This window comes from Rhamphochromis longiceps, linkage group LG8 (genome assembly GCF_057381845.1).
Source record: "Rhamphochromis longiceps isolate RC_006_pf linkage group LG8, R_longiceps_female_GT1.1, whole genome shotgun sequence".
Taxonomy (NCBI): domain Eukaryota; kingdom Metazoa; phylum Chordata; class Actinopteri; order Cichliformes; family Cichlidae; genus Rhamphochromis; species Rhamphochromis longiceps.
In genome coordinates this window covers 18,643,750-18,667,435 of record NC_140564.1, presented here as the reverse complement: position 1 = coordinate 18,667,435, position 23,686 = coordinate 18,643,750, and the positions used below count along the sequence as shown (strand labels likewise).

At 39.7% G+C, this 23,686-nt stretch overlaps 2 protein-coding genes across 2 annotated transcripts; one reads left to right on the top strand and one right to left on the bottom strand.

Annotated features, from left to right (window-relative positions):
* Nucleotides 1-2,071: 2,071 nt before the first annotated feature.
* mmp25b (matrix metallopeptidase 25b) lies at nt 2,072-15,227 on the top strand. Its single transcript, XM_085416270.1, has 11 exons — nt 2,072-2,118; nt 2,249-2,340; nt 3,567-3,699; nt 7,430-7,574; nt 9,242-9,546; nt 9,678-9,857; nt 11,155-11,239; nt 11,778-11,860; nt 11,990-12,142; nt 12,906-13,199; nt 14,054-15,227. The coding sequence occupies exons 2-11, from the start codon at nt 2,257-2,259 to the stop codon at nt 14,317-14,319; spliced, it is 1,728 nt and encodes a 575-aa protein (XP_085272396.1). The 5' UTR covers nt 2,072-2,118; nt 2,249-2,256; the 3' UTR covers nt 14,320-15,227.
* Nucleotides 15,228-15,872: 645 nt separating this feature from the next.
* Nucleotides 15,873-23,077, bottom strand: LOC146663488 (carbonic anhydrase 4-like). The gene is made up of 7 exons (XM_085417371.1): nt 22,876-23,077; nt 17,999-18,169; nt 17,565-17,713; nt 17,350-17,445; nt 17,119-17,197; nt 16,860-17,023; nt 15,873-16,756 (listed from the first exon to the last, which is right to left on the bottom strand). The coding sequence occupies exons 1-7, from the start codon at nt 23,075-23,077 to the stop codon at nt 16,571-16,573; spliced, it is 1,047 nt and encodes a 348-aa protein (XP_085273497.1). The 3' UTR covers nt 15,873-16,570.
* Between the last annotated feature and the right edge of the window lie 609 nt (nt 23,078-23,686).

The window sequence follows — 23,686 nt, the reverse complement described above, 5'->3', positions numbered from 1 at the left end:
GTGAAGTTGTGTTTTGTTAAGTGTTAAAATTACTGTACATTTCCGACATTCTACTAAATTGAAGAAACAATTGGATTTTTCAAAATAGATACAATCAATACAGATGAACCATTGTTGCTATGGAACATGGAAGCTGCAGTGCCTCTCATTTTTGAAAAGAATTTACATGTTGTCTGTAAATCAAACCCTACAAATGTGGCATCACTGCAAAAGCACAACATGTCTCTTGATAGGACATTAGGACTCATATATATTGCATAAACTATGCTTGAGGTCTCAGACTCATATCCTACACAGAGAACAAGAATGAATTCCTGGATCTTAGAAGGATATACAATCACACAAAGTATGTTTACTACACATTAGGATGATGTTTGTGGTTGCTCTAACCCAATAATTTGATGTGACCCAGATAATAATTAAAGAAAAATTAAAGAAATGACTCCCTAAGTCTCTTCTATTTTATTACCTGTACCAGAACAAAGACAGGTCAAAGCATCAGGTAAAAAATGGTGATACTGACTCGGACCTGAAAAATCTTGTCTAGTGTGAGAGCCCACAAAGCCACAGGTTCTTTCTATTTCTACTGAATTGTACATGAGTCCTCTGTCTCATTTGGTCTGTATTTTCAGGTTTGAAAATGTTTAAATTAATAAACAAATGAATAAGTAAATAAACAGGTTTGTGAACCTAAATGTAAACAGCCTGTGCTGCTTGGCTTGAATGCGTGATAAGAAGGCAACTGGACTTGTTTAGGTATGTGAAGATGTTTTGACCCACTAATCATGTGAGGCTTCACATAAGCCACAGAGTGCATAGACTAGTGTACAGTGAATAGTCCTCTGACTTTTACGTAGGAAAAAACAGAAAACCATTGCAAAACACATGGCAAAGCATAGGAGAGCCACGGCAACAGGACAAGACTCAGCTGTGCGTTTGTACTCTTTCAGAAATGCCAGTGGTCACATTGTGGACCAAAATGATGGAAGACAGAGATAAGTAAAGGAGGCCATGCACCTCTACTCCGCCATTGCTGAACAGATGTGGTGGCTAACAACACCAGGTACCAGCCACATGCAATGCAGGCTTGAGAGTCCTTCCAAGAGATTTCAACCCCTACTCACGCCTTAACAGCTCATGTGGTGGTGGGGTGGGGCAATGTCTTATAGTGTGTTCCAGTTCAAGTCAGAATTTCTAACTGGAAACTCAGATTTCCAACTTGGAAAATCTGACCAGCTCCACCAACCCCAACTTCACAATCCAAAATGTCAGCAGTATATGTAAATATAAGTAAAACCGTAAGCCCCTATATGTGTTTTTTGTGGGCAGGCCAATTGTGGGTATTCCTGGTGTTCATGTAAGCTGACCCATCCAGGGCCCATAGCAGATTTGTCCCTTTGGACCTTGAATTCATACCATGTAATTGTGTAGCAATCCAAAATAGGCTTTTCAGCTGAAAACCATTCCCCCCCCCCCCCCGACTTGGGGGTTACCATATGGTTCTCTGTGGGTAATAGAAAACCCATTTAGGGACCCTAAAACTACTGTTGGGCCTGATTGGGCACACCTAACAGGGGCCCATGTGGGGTCCATCATCCCCACACAGCTCCAGAGTGCTTAAGTTTTACCACTGTTTTGAACACTTAGCCATCTTCGACTGTGAGGCAGCTTCATGAGGCGTTTGAGGTTCCAACTGGAACTCTGAAACTTCTAACTTCAAATTGAACACGTCAAATTAAACGTGTAATGTGTACTGCGACTGATTTATACTTATGACTCGTTAAATAGCCATAAGCAGATCATTGTCCAGGCTCTATTCCTGGATATACTGCAGCTGGTTTTTAGTTTAAAAAAGAACTATTGGTAGTGATGTAAAAAACAAAGCAACAAAAAACAAGAAATATTTCCAGTGATCCAAAAACACGTATTTGTAGTATTGCATGAATCTCTCTACCTTGCCAGAGAAAATCAAATCCTGTTTTTTCTTGCTAATGCGACTTCACTATTGAAAGCCCTCAACTCTCATTTCCGAGGTAACTGGAACGCCTCAACAGTTCCCCGATCGATCCACCAAGCCTAGTCCCAAGAGAGACTGAAGCAGCTGAAGAAGAACAAGCGGTGAGCATCGTCTCTGTTCCCCTGAATATGTGCTGATTTAGAGAAAGCTGCGGAATTATAAACAAGAATCCTCCAAATATTAAACATCCTGTTAATGATGTGGAGCACTTTTCCTCCTCTTTTCTTGCAGTGACTGGGATGGAGTTTTGCCTTCTGCTGTTAATGATATGGACCTTTACGGGAAGCACATTAGCAGGGCCTGACCAATACAGCAGAGCCGTGGTGAGTACAAAATATTCACGACACACAAAAATTCCTCTATGAGTTGTAAACGTTTATCGGCAGCTGTGTGGATTCCTTTGATGTATCTGAAAGTGGGGAGGAAAGTGTAGGGTATGTGTTACTTTTGCATCAGTTTGTTTTTGTATCCTTTTGAATCCTATATATCATATACATATGATTTTAATCTGACATTTAATGTGTACTTTATCGGAAATTGTATTTCCACGTGTTTTTCATTTCAGATGGTAAAACACGTGTGTGTGTGTGTGTGTGTGTGTGTTGGGGGGGGGGGGGGGGGGGAGAGATAGAGGTATTTAATATGAGATTCTTGAGGTTTATAAGAATATATCAAACATATGAAACGCTTTGGGGACTTTCTTTTGACCATTCTGAGAGATTAGTCCTTCATCAGAAAAACCACTAGTTGTATAAGTAGAATAGACATTACGTTACACACTTCACATGAAATGTGACGTGCAAGCACGATAAGCTTCCCACTTCCAGTTCCTCAAATATGAATTAATATCGCTATATTTCGTGGTATGTGTATATCATGTGTGGCTTGGTTATGAGAAAGAAAAATGTTTTACTTCTTTGATTGAAAAAAGAGCATAAATCCCGGATGACACTGCTGCAAATCTCACTGGGGGTAAATTATTTTATATATATGTATATATGTATAGATAGATAGATATAGATATATGTGTGTATATGTGTGCATGTGTGTGTGTGTGTGTGTGTGTGTGTAAGGGAGTAAGGGAGTTTGAAGGCAGAGATCAAAGAGGACGGTTGATGGAATAAGCCACCACCTTTTTCCTGTCAAAGTGCAGCTTGCAGGGTGGAGGACATGTAAGAGTACCGCAGGTTTCAAAATCACGTTCAAGAAAGAGATTTCATTGTTTCAGTGTATGTGTGTAAAGTGTGTATTTTGTGTGCTTGTGTGTTTTGTGGTACACACTGCTCTACAGCATTTATGCTATCAATCAACTTGCTTAACATAGAGAGGATCATGCAATGTTAATGAAAAAAAAGGGCTGCGCTTGTTCAGATTGATCCGTTGTCATAAGTGGAGCAGGATACAGTGCGTATCAAATACTCCTATGACATCAAAGTAGACCCTTGCTAGATATGACTGACTCACTGTGGTGAGGATGCATTTACATTTTCTAGCCTCATTAGTAATCAAGTTTGGGAAATCAACCAATTTCTTCTTGTTTTGTGTCCAGGACTGGCTCGGTAGGTATGGGTACCTTCCTCGTCCTGACCCACATACAAGTCAGCTGCTGACGAAAGAAGGGATTGAAGAAGCTGTTCGTACCATGCAGAGATTCGGAGGGCTCCGGGAAACTGGGAAGCTTGGTAAGTTATTCTTAACTCACATCTGTTAGGAGAATGTATTACTGTATTTATACACAATTCTTTGTGCAAAGCTCTCGAGTTACCCCTCATTTCTTTGCAATTTGCTTCTAAGGAGCCAGAGTGTTTTACAACTTTTTAAATCAATCAATAATTTTTTAAGTGGTCTTGAGCAATAGTTCTCCAAACTTTCTAGGGATAGTTCAGTGTTTTTCTTGGCTTTTCACTCATGTTTGTTAAGCCACTTATCTACATCTGCAATGATTCATTGAGTATCTCGAATAGGGATGGGTACCGGTGTCCGGTGCCATGATGGTTCTGACATAAACGGTAGTAACCAGACCGAAAAGCAGCGCACATTTCGGTGCTTTATTTCGGTGCTTTTTTTCCCTGAGCTGTGACACACTTCTAGCCAATCATTTTACGTTTCCGAGGATAGTAGGCGGGCCCAGGTACGTACGTTCTTTTATGCAGAGCTACAGATTAAAAATGCCCAAGGCTAAGCGGTCAAAAGTCTGGCTGTACTTCACAGCAAAATATGCAAACTCAGCAGCCTGCAACAAGTGCTTTAAGCTGATACTGTGATACTGTCAAAGGAGGTAACACCTCGAATCCGATGAAACACCTGGCGAGGCATAGCGTTTTTTTTTAAAAGCCGAGAAATGCGCCGTATTTGATGGCAGCAGCAGCCGTTCTTCTCTGCGTGAGTAGCTTAATGTTGTTCGTGTGTAATTTACGTTGAGTAGGCTAACCACGTTATTACATTAATGCATGTAAGGTGAACTAGCAAACATCATCATAGCTACATGCGGCTGTCTTCTTGTTTGATGGCAGATACTCCCTTCACCCTGGCCAAAAAGGCTAAAATGACCAAAGAAAAAGAGGGAAACAGCTAAACATGAGAGGTTTTTGGACAAAGTTTGTATTTTTTCCATTGTGTAAGCACTGCTTCCAGCTAAGAGTGATACCATATATGCCCCATAGCTGCAGAAAAGGCTAACATTGTTATCTTTTTACAAAAAACCAGCTGACCATGAGAGGTTTTTGGACCAATTTTGTGTTCTCCATTCTTTAAGCACCGGTTTGAGCACCGTTTGAGCACCGGCACCGTTTCAAAAGTACCGATTTGGCACCGGTATCGGATAAAACCTAAACGATACCCATCCCTAATCTCGAATAACTTGATTATAAAATATCATAAATGCAAATTTTTTTGCTTCGATACTTTTTTTAATTCATGCTCAGTTGTTGCCATATAAGACATAGAGGTCCAGGTGTAGATGAGATAGATGGAGAATTCATGTGGATTGCAAAATACCTGAATTTACCATGTCAATTTTTAACTGACATTAAAAACTTTTACTGGGAAAAAGCTGCCAGGAGTCCTTCATCCAACCACCTGTTCATAAAACGGTTCATTCAGAGACTGAGGGACTTATTCTCCGACAATGTAGTTATGCCATTTGACCAAATGGTTGAGAAATATTCTCTCCCCAAACATGACTTTTTCCGTTACTTACAGATAAGGCATTATATTTTACAAAGTACTAACTTTAGTGAGAGTCATGAAGTCTCCCCTGTTGAAAAATTATTATTTTTAACAGACAAAGAGGTACCTGTGAATATATTTTACAATGCTTTATATTCTGTACTTTCAGTGATGTCACAGAGGCTTAAAGGCACATGGGAAAAGGAGTTAGGTATAGCAATTGATGATGAAGAATATAAAGATGTCTGGAGTTATGCCAAATCAATCTCAGTTTGTAATCGTACCAAAGCAATACAGTTAAAAATCATACACAGAATGCATATATCCATATCTCGCAGACATCATCAATATAATCCTACCCTTTCACCCATGTGCCTCAAATGTAAGACAGAAATTGGTACCCTAACTCACAGCTTCTGGTCATGTTTGAAATTGCAAGAATATTGGTCTAATGTGTTATCTGAAATGGAGACGATTTTCGGTTGTGAATTGGACCCTCTGTCTCTCATACTGGGCCTCCCCAGCCGGCGATTAATATCCAAGAATAATAGGAGATTGTACTGTGTTCTCACCTATGCGGCAAGGAAGAATATACTACTCCAATGGATTTATGAAAAAGCACCAACTATTAAAGGTTGGCAAAGAGTAGTGTTGGATCTAGTGCCATTGGAATATCTTACATGTATACTGCACTCAAAAACAGATCAATTCTTTAAGGTGTGGGAACCATACTTGAATTATGTGGAACCTGATGTTTCTAATATTATGTTACAAGGATTCTCTTGAGTGTTCAAACTGCAAAGTACTACTGGGACCACAGGTATTGTATTGTATTGTATTTTCTCTTTATTTATTTATTTATTTTTTAGATGGAACTGAGCTGGTGTTCTGTGCTTAGTTATCAGTCTATTTGTTTTTGTTTATTTATTTATTTATTTTTGGTTCTGAATTGTACACTTAATTATGTTATGTAATTATGTACTATTTGTGAAAACAGAAAAACTAATAAAAAAATATAAATAATAAAATAACTAAATAAATAAATAAAGCTGTTCATAAATGTTAAGGAAAGCAAACATTGTAGCTGCTCCCATCCATCAAGCAGAAAAAAAGGCACCAAATCCAACAAATGAATCAGTTTGAACCCTTTTTATACACTTTATTACCTGCAGGTCATTGCAAAAACACATTGTCATTGACATTCACAGGCATTAGGTAGTTTTTTGCACCAAGGTTATTCCCAAAAAGGTATTAGCTGAAAGCTTGACATATCAAGAAATAACAACTGCAAATGACAAGAAAACGTCCCTAAAAAAAGAGTTCGGGCTATGTTGATGACATTGTATTTCCATATACACTACCAGTCAAAACTTTGGACATGCCTTCTCATTTAATGGCTTTTCTTTATTTTTACTACTTTCTACATCGTAGATACATACTGAAGACATCAAATATACAAAGCAAGATATGTGGAACTATGTAGCAAGGAAAAAATTGATAAAGTATGTCTCATGTTTTAGATTCCAGAAAGTAGCCACACTTTGCTTTGTTAACAGCGCTGCAAACCCTTGGCCTTCCCTCAGTGAGCTTCATGATGTAGTCACCTGAAATGGTTTTCACTTCACAGGTGTGACTTGTCATTTGTGGAAATTCTTGCCTTCTTAATGGGGTTGGGGCCATCAGTGGTGTTGTGCAGAAGTCAGGTTGGTACACAGCTAACAGCCCTATTTTTACAACTGTTAATTCATATTCTGGCAAGAACCAATCAGCTAAGTAAAGAGAAATCCATTTCAGCTGACAACCTCATGAAGCTCATCAAGAGAATAGCAAGAGTGTGCAAAGCAGTAATTAAATCAAAGGGTGGCTATTTTGAAGAATGTAAACTATAAAGCATGTTTTTAATTATTTCACATTTTTTGGTTTACTACATAATTCCAAATGTGTTCATTCATAGTTTTGATGCCTTCAGTGAGAATATACAATGTAAATAGTCATCAATATAAAGAAAAAACATTAAACGAGAAAATGTTTCCAAAACATTTTACTGGTAGTGTATATTTGCACATTTCAGCAATTTCCTTCTTCCCATTTTCACAGGAAAAATGCAATATAATTAGTGATGGCTCAAGACTTTTGCACAACACTGTACATTTTTTTTCTAGACAGGGGTCACATGAGGCCTTGCAGTTCTTGCAACACCTTCTTTCATTTCAACACATGATATTTAATCATCTTCTCTTCCAGACCCGGAAACGCTCAAACTAATGTCTAAACCACGATGCTCTCTTCCTGATATTGTCGGAAGAGACGACATACTGAGGAGGCGAAGGAGGAGGAAAAGATATGCACTATCAGGCCTAAAGTGGGATAAGACAGATCTCACATGGAGGTTGGTTTCGTGTGATGATTGTGACATTGTGGTTTTATCATATGTGTATGAATCATGGGAATATCCCAGGAACACTTGACATGTTTTTTACCCCATAAGTTGTCATGGCCAACAAGCTAGTCATGTTACATCAAATATAGGAACTAAGTCAGGATTAAAGAGGCATTTTATTGAGGAAGCTATCTGATAGTGTGTGGTGCTAACAGAATGATGTGTGAGTGGATGTGGCTCAAGTGGTAGAGCAAGTCTTCCACCAGTGCTCAGTTTGAATATAAGTACAACTATATAGCACCTTTCTATTATAGAAAATTTACCCACATGCTGAAAAAGAGGAGAACCTGTTACCATTTGAAGGTTAAAGGTTGAAGTAAGTGCTAGCATGCAGGATTTAAAAATTCTAAAGCTTTCCATTATGATAACTTGTGTTCTTGTGTTGTTGCACAAATATGAGAACAACAAGCCTATATTACAGCCTATAAATGCAGTGTTGCTTGGTTTCTCAATTATACAGAAGAAAATAGAAGATTAGGGCCACCAGAAAAAAAGAGAGCACATCTTTTTTTCTTCTTTTCCAGAATTCTGAGAAAAGAGTGGCCATAATCCTCTTCTGTACAATCAGATCCACCTATGACTTGAAATGTCGTATCTTAATAAGTCTACCTCAGCCAAATTTGAGGACTTTGCAAACCAGCATGTGGCATCAAAGTGACACCTTGGAATTTGATGTTTAAATTGTTTTTTGTTTTGTTAAATTTGACCTGTAACTTGTAATGAAGGAGAAAAAAATTGAGAAAAAGGGAAGGCTCCACTTTTAGATAACATAAGCCTTCTGCAAGGCTGAATTTTAATGACATTTTAATATGCTGTATGTATACAGCTGTGTATGTATAGGGCTGTGGATTCGGGGCCAATCGGTCCAGGGTCCATAATGCCGTTGGTGGAGGTGGCTGAATGGACCGAGGAGTGAGACAACGAGATCTTTGAGTAGTGGCATTTTTTGAAAACATTTATTAAACATGTAGTTTTAATTATATTATTACACATACTGCAAATGTGCGCATAAAAGAGTTGGCATTCTGTTTTTGAGGGTTACAAGCTTCATCTGACTGTCTAGATGACATATTGTGAAAGGTGACACAGTGCAGAAAGGTCAAAGCAAGCACGCTTACAGACACAGACATTACGTAGATTTATTTTTTAGGGTAGAGGTGAGACTTGCTTGTAACTGCAATTTGTACCTGCATAAGCAACAGATTTTGCAGAATGTGTGATGTTCCAGAGATAAGCGAGAAGGAGAACATCCACAGGAAACATCTGGCTCGGAGACGGTGAAAATGTCTCTTTAGGTGTGTTAAAGGTGACTTTCATTAACTGTAATTTATGCATGACATGTATCTGCCTGACACAAGAGGAGGCGTGAACCCTGATATATAAAAACCATTTGAAGTGTGCTTTCTAGCGGAGATTTATGCTGAGAATTGTGATGGTGTATTTCTTTCCACGCGTGTGTTTAATAAAATCATTGTTTTGACACATCTGGACCAGTGGTTGTTTGTCTCACACCTCAATCAAAAGAATTCGGGACAGTATTAAAACATCATGTGTGATTAAAAAAAGAGGAATGTGAAAAATACACAAGTCACAGCATTTAAGTTTTCTGTCTCCAGTATCCACAGCTACCCAAATCCCTCCACCTCCCCCGGCTTGGCTAACAATGACGTGGAAAGCCTCCTGACTCATGCCTTCAAAGCCTGGAGTGACGTGGCCCCTTTGAATTTCCGTCAGCTGAGGAGAGACAACAATGGGGCCACAGCTAACGGGGACATCAGAGTGTCTTTTGACCACATGTTTCACGACGATGGGTACCCTTTTGATGGGCAAGGTGGCACTCTGGCCCATGCCTTTTTCCCAGGAACACTTGACATATCTGGTGATACACACTTTGATGACGATGAGATCTGGAGCTCCGCAGGTATATAAAAGGATATGAAGAATACAAAAAACCTCATCATTCACTTACCCAGAATGTCCACTATCTAATTTTAAGTGGGTTTTCTTTGCTTTCTTGTGAAACGGTAACACTTTTCCTTCACACTTCCACAGGTGATAGCAGAGGTACTGACTTGTTCACAGTTGCAGTGCATGAGTTTGGCCATGCACTGGGCCTTTCTCATTCCTCCTCTGATCCATCCATCATGAGGCCGTACTATCAGGGTCCCGTGGAAGACATTGCCCACTTTAAACTGGCCATGGATGACAGGCTCGCCATCCAGCAGCTTTACGGTCAGTCTGACTAGTCGTACACTCGTCAAATCAGTATCTGGCACTTGATGATGTAAAAATAGTGGTGGAGTATTACACTCATATTGCCATATCATACCACTATTGTAGCAATAAATCTTTCTTCATATCCATTTGCCCTTTCAAACTGATTGTGAATTTGTGAATTATATTACTTGATTTTTTTTATGTAAGTTATATCAACCATCCATTTAACATGACCACAAGAGTTCAGCAATATAGCCTCAAAAATGTATCACATATTCCATGATATTTCAACATAGTTTTTGATAAGAATATTAATGATGATATTGAAAAAAATAATAAATATTTTTATATTGATGCTTACATTTAGCAACCTACATTATGTAGGTTAATGAACATCGTCTTCAATCCCTCTTTTTTAATGAGCAACAGTCACTGATTACCTACTAGCAAGCGCAGCTAGCCAGTGCTCTGAGCAGCACACCATGTAGACATTTAAGGTCATTGTTTCCACTTTCAGCGGAAACAGTTTTCTTGCATATTTTGCAGGGTTCTCGCGCTCCCTTAAAGGCATGGCATATCAATATCGGTCATGGCTGATGGCTGTCCCTCACTGAGCCTTGTTCCTGTTAAAAAATAGTTTTCCCTTCCTACTGTTGCCAAGTGCTTTCTCATCAGCGGTCATCTGATTGTTGGGGTTTTCTCTCTATTGTTATAGCCTTCTTGCCTTACAGTAAAGCACCTTGAGATGAGTGCTTTATGGTTTGGTGCTAAATAAATAAAACTGAAATGAACTAAATATGATATTTTTATATCACATAAAAAATGATACTGGGCTTATCATAGATGATATATGGCACAGTCCTAATGACCACTCTTGATTTGGGCAAATGTACATGGAGGACATGTGGTCCTGCAAATATAAGCTGTCTCTGCTATTTGTTTCTAGTTTATAAAATTGCACTTTACACTTAGGTTTTATAAAACTCTTACACAGTTGTTCTCAGATATTCATTACTGATATATTTCTGTTATAGCTTAATACGCTATAAAACGTAAAACGTCTACAAAAGATAAAAATAATACAGTAATGCAATAACACTGTTTTAATCTGGTTTTGTGTGCAATACTGCATTCATGCAGTGATGTAACTGAATATCTTCCTCATGTCTTAAAAAAGAAAAAGCCTTGCATCCTGTGTGACAAACACCTCTGCACACTGAGAAGAATGTGGGTTGCCTGCTGAGTTTTTCTTATACTGTCGTCAGCTTTCGTTTCCTCTTCCACAGTGTCTTCTGTCACTCTTCTGTTGCAGGTGTGAAAGATGCTGACCGACCAGGTGGTGATGATCCCCACTTCCCACGCCTGCCCAGTCCACCTCCACCGAGGCCAACACAGCAGTGAGCTGAACCATGGGAGGGATTGGGGGTGGGGGGATTATCTGGATTGCACTTTAATCCAGATAATCATCACATAATATTTGACTTTACAAGCTATGAATATACTATTAATGCATTCAGACAGAGTCACATAAAAAAAAAAAGAAGAATGACTAATTAGGGAAGGCTGTGGCCCCTATCAGTCAAAAGGCTGATAGTTTGATACCCTGCTGCTGCAGTTTGCATGTCAACGTAAAGGGAAAGATACTAAAACCTCACGGCTCCATTGGTGTCTGAGCGTGTGTTAACAAATGTTAGACATTGTACTTAAGTATAGAAAAAACGTACTTGTATGAATGTGTGTGTTCCTGGATGAATGAAGCTTGGGGTAAAAATCTCTGTGAATATAATCGTAAGGTAGTAGTCTATTTAATTTAAGTGGTAGCTTAAAGACTCTCACTGTGGCATTCTTGGCCCCACAGCACCCTCTAGTGTATTTATCAAACAAATGCAGTAAAAGCAAAGTTTAACTTGATTTTGATTCAATTTTCTCTCCTAGTTCTGATCCATCATTCCAAGAGCGGTGTCAGGGAGGCTTTGATGCTATAGGAAACATTAGGGGAGAGGTCTTCTTCTTTAAAGGTATGAAAAAGTGGATCTGTGCTGAACAGAATAAAAAATACATCTCAATTAATTTTCCACATTCGTCAAAAAAATGTATTTTTATTTTATTTATCCGTGTTGTTTCTTTTGTGTCTTCTCTTCAAAAAGGTGCACAGTTCTGGAGAACCCAGCAAGATGGATCTTTGGTGTCCTTAAATCCGGCTCAGATCAAAAACTTCTGGATGGGCCTTCCAGAAGGAATAAACAAGATCGATGCTGTGTATGAGAGGAAGAGTGACAGCCGCATCATCTTCTTCATCGGTGAGAAGCTAAATCTTGTGGTTATGTATGGCCTCAGGTGATCTAATTTTGGCCGTTCAGAGACGTGAGAAGTGGGTGACTTCTCACGTCTGTTATATTTTAAACATGGTGGTTTTTTTGAGTGGGGGGTGAAATGTTAAATCATATATAAATATTTTCATATACGTCATTTAGGTCAAGAAGTGTTTAGACAGTGATGCATTTTTTTTATTATTTTGGCTCAACACGCTGCCACAATAGATGTGAAGACGAAACAATTGAGATGCAACTGGAGTGCAGATTGTAAGTTTTTAATTAAGAGGCAGAACAAAAAAGGGTGTTAAAACAATGAGGATTTATTTTTAATATGTACAAATTAATATAATAATAATAATAAATAAAATACTTATTTTTAAACTTTTAAAGTCAGCCAATATGGTCCAGTTTGTCCTGGTGTTTTCTTTCTGTTCCAGGCTTTTAATGCTGCTGTTTTCTGCTGTTTTTGTATTTGGTCTTTCCTGCCTTCAGTTTTGTCCTCGCTAAGTGAAATGCAGCTGAAGACAATGTCCTGAACAGATCTGCCCCAGACAAATATTTTCACTTCTTTACATTCAAACCTTCTGCTGTATCTTTTGGGTCATTGCCTGTATCACTGGGTCTGTATTATCGGTACTTTCCAGTTTGGTTTTCTGCTGATAAACCGAAGAATTCACCAGGATATGGTTCCGACTCACATTAAGTGATTTTCTGTTGAAATATTCTGTTTTGCTTTCGCCATGTCCAGGAGCTCAGTACTGGGTCTTCAAGGACACAGTGGCTATGGCCGGTTACCCTCGGCCTCTCTCTGACTGGGGCATGAAGAAGAAGTCGGGTGAGACAGTGAACAGGGTGGACGCTGCTTTCAACTGGGCTCATAATGGCAAAACATACCTGTTCAGCGGAGGGGAGTTTTGGAGGTTTAACGAAAACATTGAGAATGGACAGAGGACCATCCAACCAGAGCAAGGATATCCACGGGAAAACACCCTATGGGAAGGAATGCCTGCCCATATCGATGGCATCATTAGCTGGCGAGAAGGTAACATTGTGTTAAAATGGAGACATATGTGATGATCTTCTATTACAAACTTGAGATCAGAGTTGAGCAATTCATTTCCCCAAGGGGCCACATGAGAAACTGGGCACCAATAAGGATTAAGCTTATTGGTACAGTTTCTCACTTGGCCCTTTGGGAAAATGAATTGTCCACCTTTGCTCTAGATAAATACACAACAATGATAGAGAAGTTATTTTGGGAGATAGCTTTTGTCAGCTGTCACACCCAAGACGCTCAAGGGAATGACGCACAGAAAGGAGTGGAAGAGCGCTGATTAAGATAAGAAGTTCTAAATAACATCTTACACTGAGATGCAACATGATTCAAGTAGATAAATGAATAAAGGAAAGATTCCTGCACAAAAAAATGCCATGTCATAGCCTATTTCATTACTTCATGTAGTATGAAAAGTAGTAGTATCACATCAAAGCATACTTTATATTAGAATGACAATCCAAATATGACTAATTTAACAGGTGGGTGATTTGTTGAAAATCAGTGGATGCCTCCCAGCTGACCCAGAAAGGGCTAATTTTTAATTTTTGTATTTATTTAGTACAGTAATTTTAGTATTTTTAATAAAGCTGTTGAAAACTTTGGCTTCAGGGTAAGAGAGCTTTTGAAATGACAGGATTTAGAAGTACACTTTCTGAGCCCTCATAAGTGCAGGAGCTAACCACATAACTACTTTGTAGTTACAAAAACTACAATGTGCTGCTGTCTTCCACTCCTTTTAATCAGCATCCAGTTTGTGTGGGTTGGTTTATTCATAATTTGATGAAACAAAATAACAGCTGCATTGCTTTTCGTGTTCTTTTTTTCTTTTTGTTGTTAAGGAAATACCTATTTCTTCAAGGATAATTCCTACTGGATGCTCACAAATGGAGACCTGAACCAAGATGATGTCACACCAAAATCCATCGCTGTAGACTGGCTTAGATGTCCAGCTCCTCCTTCAACTTCCACTCCAACAAATCCTCGATTCCCAAAAGAATGCACCTGCATCTTCTTGGGATCGCATTCATCGCTGAGAAGCAGCTCTCTCCTCTTGATTTTTATTTTGCTGCTAACCAATGAGATTATAAGAAACATGAGTTTGTAATTTTCTTGAGTCAGTGTTTACTTCTCCCTTTTTTCCACTGGCGGGTTATTAATAGAATGACTTTATGTCATCTTACTTGCATAAAGTTACACAATAGTTTCAAATTGAGTCCCAGTGGCAAAAAAAGCCTCTCTTAAACCCCCTGGGTTTTTATAAATACAGTTTCTCATCTGAAACATATTGCGACATTTTTGTATTGAATTACAATGAGCTTTACAGAAGAAAGAAACGTCATTTAACACCACACGCAAGCACACAGGTTACTTCTTCATAACAAGGTCTTATGTAACCGCCTTGTGCTTGGGGTGATAAAAAGGTAAATCAAACATACTTAACAGCAAAAGTCATTTTCATCTTTAAATATATCTATTTATAATTAGATTTTGGTGCTTTTGCTAAAATATCAAAATATATAGTGCACAAGCAGATCTGGATTATGGTAAATTGAAGATTTTGTTTTTTTATATTTGTGTAGTTTTTACAAATGTACAATGTTTTGGTTGTTTTACATTGACATTAATAGCTGTCATTGTAGAATATTCTTAAGGCTGGGCTGTGTTAAGCTGAGATGCTTAACTTTGCAGATGAAACATACCAAATCCTTCAGTGGTTTTCACAGCTCGAGTCAGATAGACTTACTGTAAAGTGACAATATACATTTTGTAAAATCTCTGTGAAAGAAATCTTAAACAAAACCATTTATAAGTTATCAGAAACTATTAAAATGTCCTAATGTTGAATTTTATACTTTTGGTTTTGGTTTGTAGCTTTGTCTTTTGCTTTTAACACATATTTCTTTGGCGTCACTGCCCTTGCCACAAGTGTGAAGGCATGTTACCTCATGTTGTCTTATCTGGTTCAGATTCAAGATGTTTCATTTTCAATGATTAAATACTTGTCATTCTCCAGTGACAGTTCTGTTTGTGTGTTCAGTTACAGATTGATGATAGCATTATTAGGAACACCTCTCCCTGTTTGCAGGGACCTATTTATCTCAAGGACATCAAATACCGCCATTACAAAAAGAAGAGCAATGTGATAAGAATGCTCGTCTTGTGGCCTGAAAAATATGTTATAAAAATATGTTTCACTTAGTTAAAATCAAATTAACTGCAACCCCAACCTTTCATTGATAATACGGCTAGTTAACCATTACACACACACAGCCAAATCCTTCAAAGCGGTTTGAGTTTAAACAGGTCTGTTTGCCCTGCTTTGTTAGTAAATGGCATGGGTCATGCAAGGTTAAAACCAGTGTGGACAAATAATTGGCAGCTTCACAGGTTGGGAATAAAACTAGGGATCTTTGTTCTAAAATACATTGTTGAAGCACATTTTGTAAACTAGAATAGACACCTCTCAAAAGCTCAGACAGCTTGGCCTAGTTAGGTGTAACAAATGCACCTATGAAGCACTCCAGCCAGCTATGTATCATTTCAAAATTTCCAGAAACTTCCAAGAATTTATAAAAAGAGAGTAAAGCGGCACAAACATTCACAAAAATTTTTTAAATGCCATTTAAGAAGATCAGGAAAGTCAGTTTTCTTCATGTTGAAGCAATACAGTACAGTGTTAAGGACATAAGCAATGTGCATCACTGATAAACAATTTTTTTCATCTGAGAAAGTAACACACAAAACCTTCAAAACACGAACTTCATAAAGGAATCGGCATGTTTTCTTTTTTCATTTTGTGGTTTTAGCACAGTGCACCTCAAATGCAGCAGTAGCTGCACTAATGGAGGCAAGAAAGGTTACAATAGTTTAAAATAAATACAAATAACAAAGAAATAAAATCACCATATCCTTCAATCATCAGCTGGTAAACTAAACTAGTTGCATGTGCCAACATCAAGGTATATCATGCATCCCTTTCTCACCCACGCCTAGCTCTGGCAGCTCAACAGAGATGTGGAACATGCCTTAATTGTTCACACCATGTTGGCCTCGCAAAATGAAAACTTGTGCATGTCATTGCATAAAGTAAACTTTGCATGCATGAGGTGCGTGCATGCATTCAGACTCAAATCTGATAACAGGTAAGTGCTTTGTCACAGGTAGCCATAATCAAGAGATATTGTTGAGAGATAACATTGGTGCAGAGGTAGCCTTCACCTTTAAAAATTGTTCTTCACACTTTTCGTGATTATGTCAAACACAGAGAGCTACACTAAAAATCAGCAAAGGTCAGTTTTAGTTAAATGGGGGAAAGAGCGAATGTTCTGAAGTGACGATGACGTTCTCTTTCTATTTTAGCTCCAAATCCAGCCCAGTGCAAGACTGAGAAGTAGCAGGCCAAGGGAGAAGCAGGTTGAGGAGGCAGAGGCCCTGACGCTCTGAGTTGACACTGGCTGTGCAGGCTGCAGGCTTCTGTAGACATTTGTCATGAGTTGTGACGTGCTGTTTTCGACACGCACTGTGGTGCTGAAGAGGTCAATCTGGTGATGATATTCCAATTAGCTTCATGAACCACTTATAGACCATCTGTGCTCGCAGCAATGACAATTAAGAGACAGAAGAAAGAAATGAAATAACACCTACCAGATCTTTGCTGACTTTAATTGGTTCCTTAAAAACGGTCCAGACCACCGCCTCATTACAAGTGGGGGTCGTCAAAGATCCAAGGTAGCGGTAATACTTAGTGCGATTCACACCAACGAGCAGGTCGTCCAGGGAAAACCCAGCTGCAATTGAAACTTTCTGGCCTGAAGACAGAAACAAGACCTATATGAAGGAACTATGGGTGACACAATTTAGAGTCAGAAAGAGGAGAGGAGGTTTTCCACAAAAAAAATATCACCTTTTTGTGTGATGTTGGCCAAGTAAGAGGTCAAATTGCGCCAGCTTTCTGGCTGGCCAGTTGAATTGCCTGACATTACCTGGAAAAAAAAGTATATATATATTTTATTGTTTTCCACAGCTCAGAAGAGGAAATGACCAACAAGCGACAACACCTCACCAAAATGCAGTGAGGTTGGAATACTGAATAACACAACAGGCATTACATCATCTCGTGCGCTGCTTCTCTTACCTCGATGAAGAAACCAAGAGCTGCGAGTCCGGTGGAGTCTTTGACGGCTAGACTTGTATTCCCATTGTAGGATGACTTGCTGTTCACAATATGCAGCTGGGAAAATACATAAATTCATAAAGATCATACAGATGTTTGCTTGCTTATTTTATTTTATTTACAATTTTAATATGAATTTATCGAAGAAACACAGCAGCATCAAAATAAATCTGTACCTCCATAGGATAGCGCTTTCCATCCACTGTGTGCTCGGAGCCGGGCACAGAGGAGCCGTTGCCCCAGTGCAAGTGAAACTGTAGGCTGTCGTATTGCTCGGACAGGTCCCCTCCTGAAATCTTAACTCCGCTCTTAAGGGTCACTTTGACTGGAAGAAGGTGGAAAAACAAAAACAGAATAAGGTTACATCTAACCGGTGAGGAGTAAGAGGGAATGTTGAGGTGCAAAGGGGGTGCGTTTAGTTGTAGAAAAGAGAAGGGCGCTAAAAATTCCAGTAAGACAAGTTATCTTTATGATGATGATGATGATGATTATTATTTTTGTTAAACTAGGTCGAAATATATGTTTTGAAACACAAAGATAAAAAATAAAAAAAAACACCAACCCACAACAACAAACTTTTGTAAGCACTAAGCCATAAACTCGGGCTCACTTGTGTCGCCAGTATTTGTCATTGACGTCATTGCGGAGGTGTCGTCATACTTTACAAAAGTGAATTCAGTCAGATTGGCGTTTTGTGTGGCAGATGCTGAGACGATGTTAATGGGTGACTGTCGGGTGCCGTTGCAATATTCCGGGGAAATTGTTGACCAGGTTGTGTCATCTATGAGCAGAAAGAACACGTAACGTCACCGAGGAGGGGTCACTCAGTGGGCAACATATAATAGATAATGGAGATATTGGGTACTCACTGCAGGATGGGAGGTGATAACACCAGGCTGGATGAAAAAAGGGGTGAAAAAACAGGACATTCAGATTCCCATAAGTACAAATTCAGTGTAACAGTGAATTCAAAATATTTCATGAAAAAAAAGGCCTTTAGCTAATACACACCTATCGATCCGGATGCGCAGTGAGCGGCGGGTACGAGGACGCACACAGCAAGCGCAGCGACTACAAACAACTTCATCTGAAACGAGCATAAAAGCCACATTGTTTATAATCGCATATATATATATATATATATATATATATATATATATATATATATATATATATATATATATATATATATATATATATATATACTTTACAAATATACTTTATATATATATATATATATATATATATATATATATATAAAGTATATTTGTAAAGTATATATATATATATATATATATATATATATATATATATATATATATATATATATATATATATATATATATATTAAAATCATCAAAACGAAAATGTAGCTCTTGCAACACAAACATGAATCAATCAATCACAGGCTACTATATGGAATGACAAATTTACCTATATATAAACTTTGAAAGTTAAATTGCTAAAATTTAAAATGCTACAGTCTGATGTTAGTAGAGAAAAGAATGCAATACATGCATTTTTCAGACTGTAGCCTAATTCTTCCTTCTGTCCAGCTCACCTAAGCTGCAGTGTCTTACCTTTGATGCACCTGTGCGTCCTTTCAGCCTGTTGTCAGATGCAGCTAGCCTCAGCCTCCCTCTTTTTATTCCCTCAGTGCATCCTGCAGCTGGCCGGACACCGCCTCCATGTGACATGTGAGTTGGTCGTTATCCAAAAATTTCCGGAAGTACGATGGAGTATTAGGGCCACATTAAGAAAAAAAAATATAGTGTCGATCATTTTGAGAATAAAGTCGATATTTCGAGATTAATAATTCAATTTTGCAGAAAAAAATGTCGAAAAATTCATTCAAATTCATGATTAATAAGAGGACGTAAAGAGACTGATTGCTAACACAACTTATCAGTGTTTCCCTGGAAACCCAGTAGCCAATTCCCGACAGTATGCATTTTAACATTCATGAGTATTTACGCTTGCCTATTTTGGTCTGCAAGAAATTATTATTTTTTTCTTGTGTTTTTTTTGTTGAAAGGTGTGAATGCAGCTTTGAATTTTGGAACTCGATCTATCAATAGTGTAGTTCGTTTTCGATGGCCGTATTTTAATTTTAATTAAATGACATACATTGCAACTAACAAGAATGCTATGCGGGTAATTACACTAACCAGTAATCTGAGATGCGTGTTCTACAGTTTCATCTTCTTGAATGATCCTGCGAGGCTGGTTGAACAATCAAAGCTTTGATTGTTATAGACATACTGGACACAGTAGCCTGCAGGTAATAGCTTCATTCTTCTGTCAAGCCTAATTATTAAAGCCATTCAGTTCATACGTTCATAATTTCATAATTGCTCAGAACTTCTCCGTAAAAAATACTCTTCTTCTTAAACTGGATGAGTTTAAGAGGTTTTTTGTGTTTTATTTGGACACAGCTAATGATGCTGAAGAGAACAGGATCTCCTCTGTTAATTTAGGTGAAATTAAAAATGAAAGGTCTATGAAGCATCTGACGTAGTATATTTAACGGTGGGACATGCCCTGAACACCTCACCCAGGAGCAGTGGCGGTCCTAGCCTGTTTGGCACCTCGGGCTAACACTCCCTCTGGCGCGCCCCCACCCCACCCCCACACACACACATAAAACATATTAACGATTGTACATTAACATAAAACTGCTGTCGAAATTCACCAGAGAAACACACACACACACACACACATGAAGAGAGAGAGAGAGAGTATGCACCGTATGCAAACAGCTACCAAACAGCCATCATAATTCGTCATACAATGAGAACAGGACAAATCAACAATTGACAATGACTAATTAATATTAAAATCTGTAACATAATATATTGTTTGGAGTTTAGTCTGTTACTGTTACTATTTTTACCATTTCTTTTTGGAGCAACTGTAACCCACATAATTTCCTTAGGGATTAATAAAGTATTCTGATTCTGATTGTTTCAGGATACATGACCTGCCATTATCCAATGACATATTTGCTTACCTCTATCTTTTGCTCGTTTCTCCTCTTCTTTTCTCTTTTTTCTAAACTGAGCACCTGATGGCTTTGAACTTTTCTTGTCCATCTTCCATTGGTTTTAATTTTGAACTCCATTATGAACACCCATTCCCCAACCCGAGGATCACCACAACATAACCTAATAGACCTACACCTTAGTTCACATATTCACTTTGTCTAGGGTTTATTTCTAGGATTTCACACAACCCAGGATTCAAATCATGAATACATAATTTACAACATTATGAATGAAATGTGCTCTATTTGGAAGCAGCAGCCCCCCTCCCCTTTCGACGGGTTGTGTATGAGACTTTAAATCATCAAACTGTAAATTATAAATTTTAAATTGTTATTGATCCCTTTACCCCGAGTCCTAAAGCGTATATTTATTTTCTTACTGTTCTTATATTTATTGTTTGTTTACTTGCACTGCTGTAACTGGAGCCTCGTCGTCTCGTCTCTCTATATACTGGACTGTATGTAGCGGAGATGACAATAAAGTTTACTTTGACTTCAGCAGCAAGCAGGCGCACCGAAGGCTCTCGCGCACACTTTCGCGTATAATAATTTCAAAAAAACATCGGTGCAAATTATAAGTCTGTATCATAATGTCTGGTGTTTTCGTGTTTGTTGTTTTGTTTTTATTTTGTTTTATTTTGCGAGTTGGTTATTAGATGCTGCTCCAGCCAGCCAGAGAATCCCCCGCCGCCCCGCCCTCTCCTCCCTGTGCCGCAAGCAGCAGGTGCAGCTCGCAAACGGAGGGCGCCCCAGCAAACGTATGATAGAAAACTGATCGGTGCCTGTACCATTCCCAATATGCGCTGGTTGATGTCGGGGCAGCATGAGTACGAGCAATTTTTATTCTTTTTTTGTTTTGCTGATGCCCGTGATGCCGCCCCCCACCACGATGCCACCCCGGGCAACCGCCCGTGTCTCCCGTATCAAAAACCGCTACTGCCCAGGAGGCATCCTTGTCAGATGCCGCCTCAACTGGCTCCTTTCGACGTGGAGGAGCAGCGGCTCTACTCTGAGCCCCTCCCGAATGGCCGAACTTCTCACCCTATCTCTAAGGGAAAGGCCAGCCACCCTTCGGAGGAAGCCCATTTCCGCCGCTTGTGTCCGCGATCTCGTTCTTTCAGGCACTACCCACATCTTTTGATCATAGGGGAGGGTAGGGACGTAGATCGACCGGTAATTTGAGAGCTTCGCTTTTACACTCAGCTCTCTCTTCACCACAACAGACCGGTACAAAGTCCGCATCACTGCGGCTGCCACACCAATCCGTCTATCAATCTCCCGCTCCCTTCTCCTGTCACTCATGAACAAGACCCCGAGATACTTAAACCCCTCCACTTGGGGCAGGAACTCATCCCTGACCTCGAGTGGGCCAGGGATGTCAAAGCATCAAACAAAACATCACATTGCCTTCAGCAGTTTGTCTTCTTCCTCTTGTGCATCTTGCTGACATATGTTCCTAGGAGTGTATTGACCCACCCGACCTTAGGCATGATACAAAGGAAAACCTGATTCATCAGATCAAGCCACCTTCTTCCATTGTTCAGTTCTCCAGTGCAGACACTCCCATCAGCAATGTAGGTTCTTTTGGTGGTCTTACATATTTTTGTGTATCCAACCAGCTTTTCATGGTGGTATGAAGTCAGCATATATTGAGTCCAAATTGTTACTGCACAAATCAAGTAATGTAAATGGGTTAGCAACTCTGATATCAACTATGATAGGTATTCTAATAAATCCTGAAGCTTATTGGGTTTTTTTTCAGGTGGTGGGGGTGTATCCAGTTTCTGGGCGAGTTGTGAGATTATGACATTTTGAATGCTCACTGCCCATTTTAATGACATACAGTATGATGATGTGGCTTCTTTTAGCTTTTGTTGGACTAAACATGCTTCAACCTGTGCTGGAAATTCTGGTTTGTTCTATTCATGTCACAGCGAGTGAGATGAGCCGTGTGGTAAAATAAAGGAGGATCCAATTGCAGGCACGTGTAAGGGTGAGAAGGTGGTTTATTAAGCACAAAACTAAAAATGGACAAATTGCAAACGGAGGAAGGACTAAACTATACTGGGAACAAACTAAATACAGAACACAAACCTGAACAAGAATGAGAACGAGCAGAGGAGAATGATGATGGACAGCAGGGAGAACACACGGGTGAGACATGGTGGATACACAGGTGGACCAGCAACTACAATGACAGAAGACACGACTTAAATGCACACAGAGAAACACAGCGAGACAAAAAACAAGGAGCACAAGAGTCCAAATCAGTCCAAAAACGTAAGAAAACAGTCCAACACAAAACAAGACCATTCATGAGTCCAAGAACACAGGAAAACAGAATCAAAACCAAAAACCAAACCAGAGCTCAACAAAAGTCCGTGAAAAGTTCAGGGGGTCGACCCGGGGGTCGACAACACAAGGACCAAGACAGTTCTGGATACCGGCCGTGCGGACAGCAACTGTGACGACGGGCAAACAGTTCTGGGGGCCAACCGTGCACAAGGCAACGGCGGCGGTGCAGACAAAACCAATCAGGAGGCCGGCCACTTGGAAGGCAGTGGCGGCCACTGAGCAGGTCCGGAGGCCGGCCGCGAAGCCAGTGGTGGCGACAAACTCTCTCCGGAGGCCGGCCTTGATGGCCATAACGCCCAACTAGAGGCCTGGAACAGGACGAGCCGGGTCCAATGACGGTGTGGCAACCGCGGGACCAGACGAGGCGGGACCAGGTGTGTTCACTTACATCTTCAACGAGTCCCTGGCGAAGTCTGTGGTCCCCACATGCTTCAAAAGATCCACCATCATCCCTGTGCCCAAGAACAGCAAACCCTCATCCCTGAACGATTACCGGCCAGTTGCACTGACCTCGGTAGTAATGGAGGTGTTTGAGAGGCTGCTGAAGAACATCATCTCCTCCTCCATCCCAGACACCACAGATCCGCTGCAGTTCGCCTACAGATCCAACAGATCCACAGAGGATGCCATCGCCCACGTCCTACACACCACTCTCAGCCATGTGGACAAGAAACAGGGTAACTATGTGCGAATGCTGTTTGTTGATTACAGTTCAGCGTTTAACACAATAGTGCCCTGCAGACTGTTCACAAAGCTGAGGGATCTGGGACTTAACAGCCGTCTGTGTGCATGGGTGTTGGACTTCCTCACTGGCAGAACTCAGGTGGTGAGGGTGGGCAGGTGCTTCTCCAACAGCATCACCATCAGCACAGGAGCACCTCAGGGATGTGTCCTCTCGCC

Coding starts and splice junctions, on each gene's coding strand:
- mmp25b (XM_085416270.1), top strand. CDS start 2,257: ATGGAGTTTTGCCTTCTGCTGTTAATGATATGGACCTTTACGGGAAGC. Junction 2,341..3,566: donor ACCAATACAGCAGAGCCGTG/GTGAGTACAAAA, acceptor TTTTGTGTCCAG/GACTGGCTCGGTAGGTATGG. Junction 9,547..9,677: donor TGAGATCTGGAGCTCCGCAG/GTATATAAAAGG, acceptor ACACTTCCACAG/GTGATAGCAGAGGTACTGAC.
- LOC146663488 (XM_085417371.1), bottom strand. CDS start 23,077: ATGGCCATCAAGGCCGGCCTCCGGAGAGAGTTTGTCGCCACCACTGGC. Junction 17,198..17,349: donor CTCTTGGTTTCTTCATCGAG/GTAAGAGAAGCA, acceptor TTTTTTTTCCAG/GTAATGTCAGGCAATTCAAC. Junction 16,757..16,859: donor TTAAAGTCAGCAAAGATCTG/GTAGGTGTTATT, acceptor TATCATCACCAG/ATTGACCTCTTCAGCACCAC.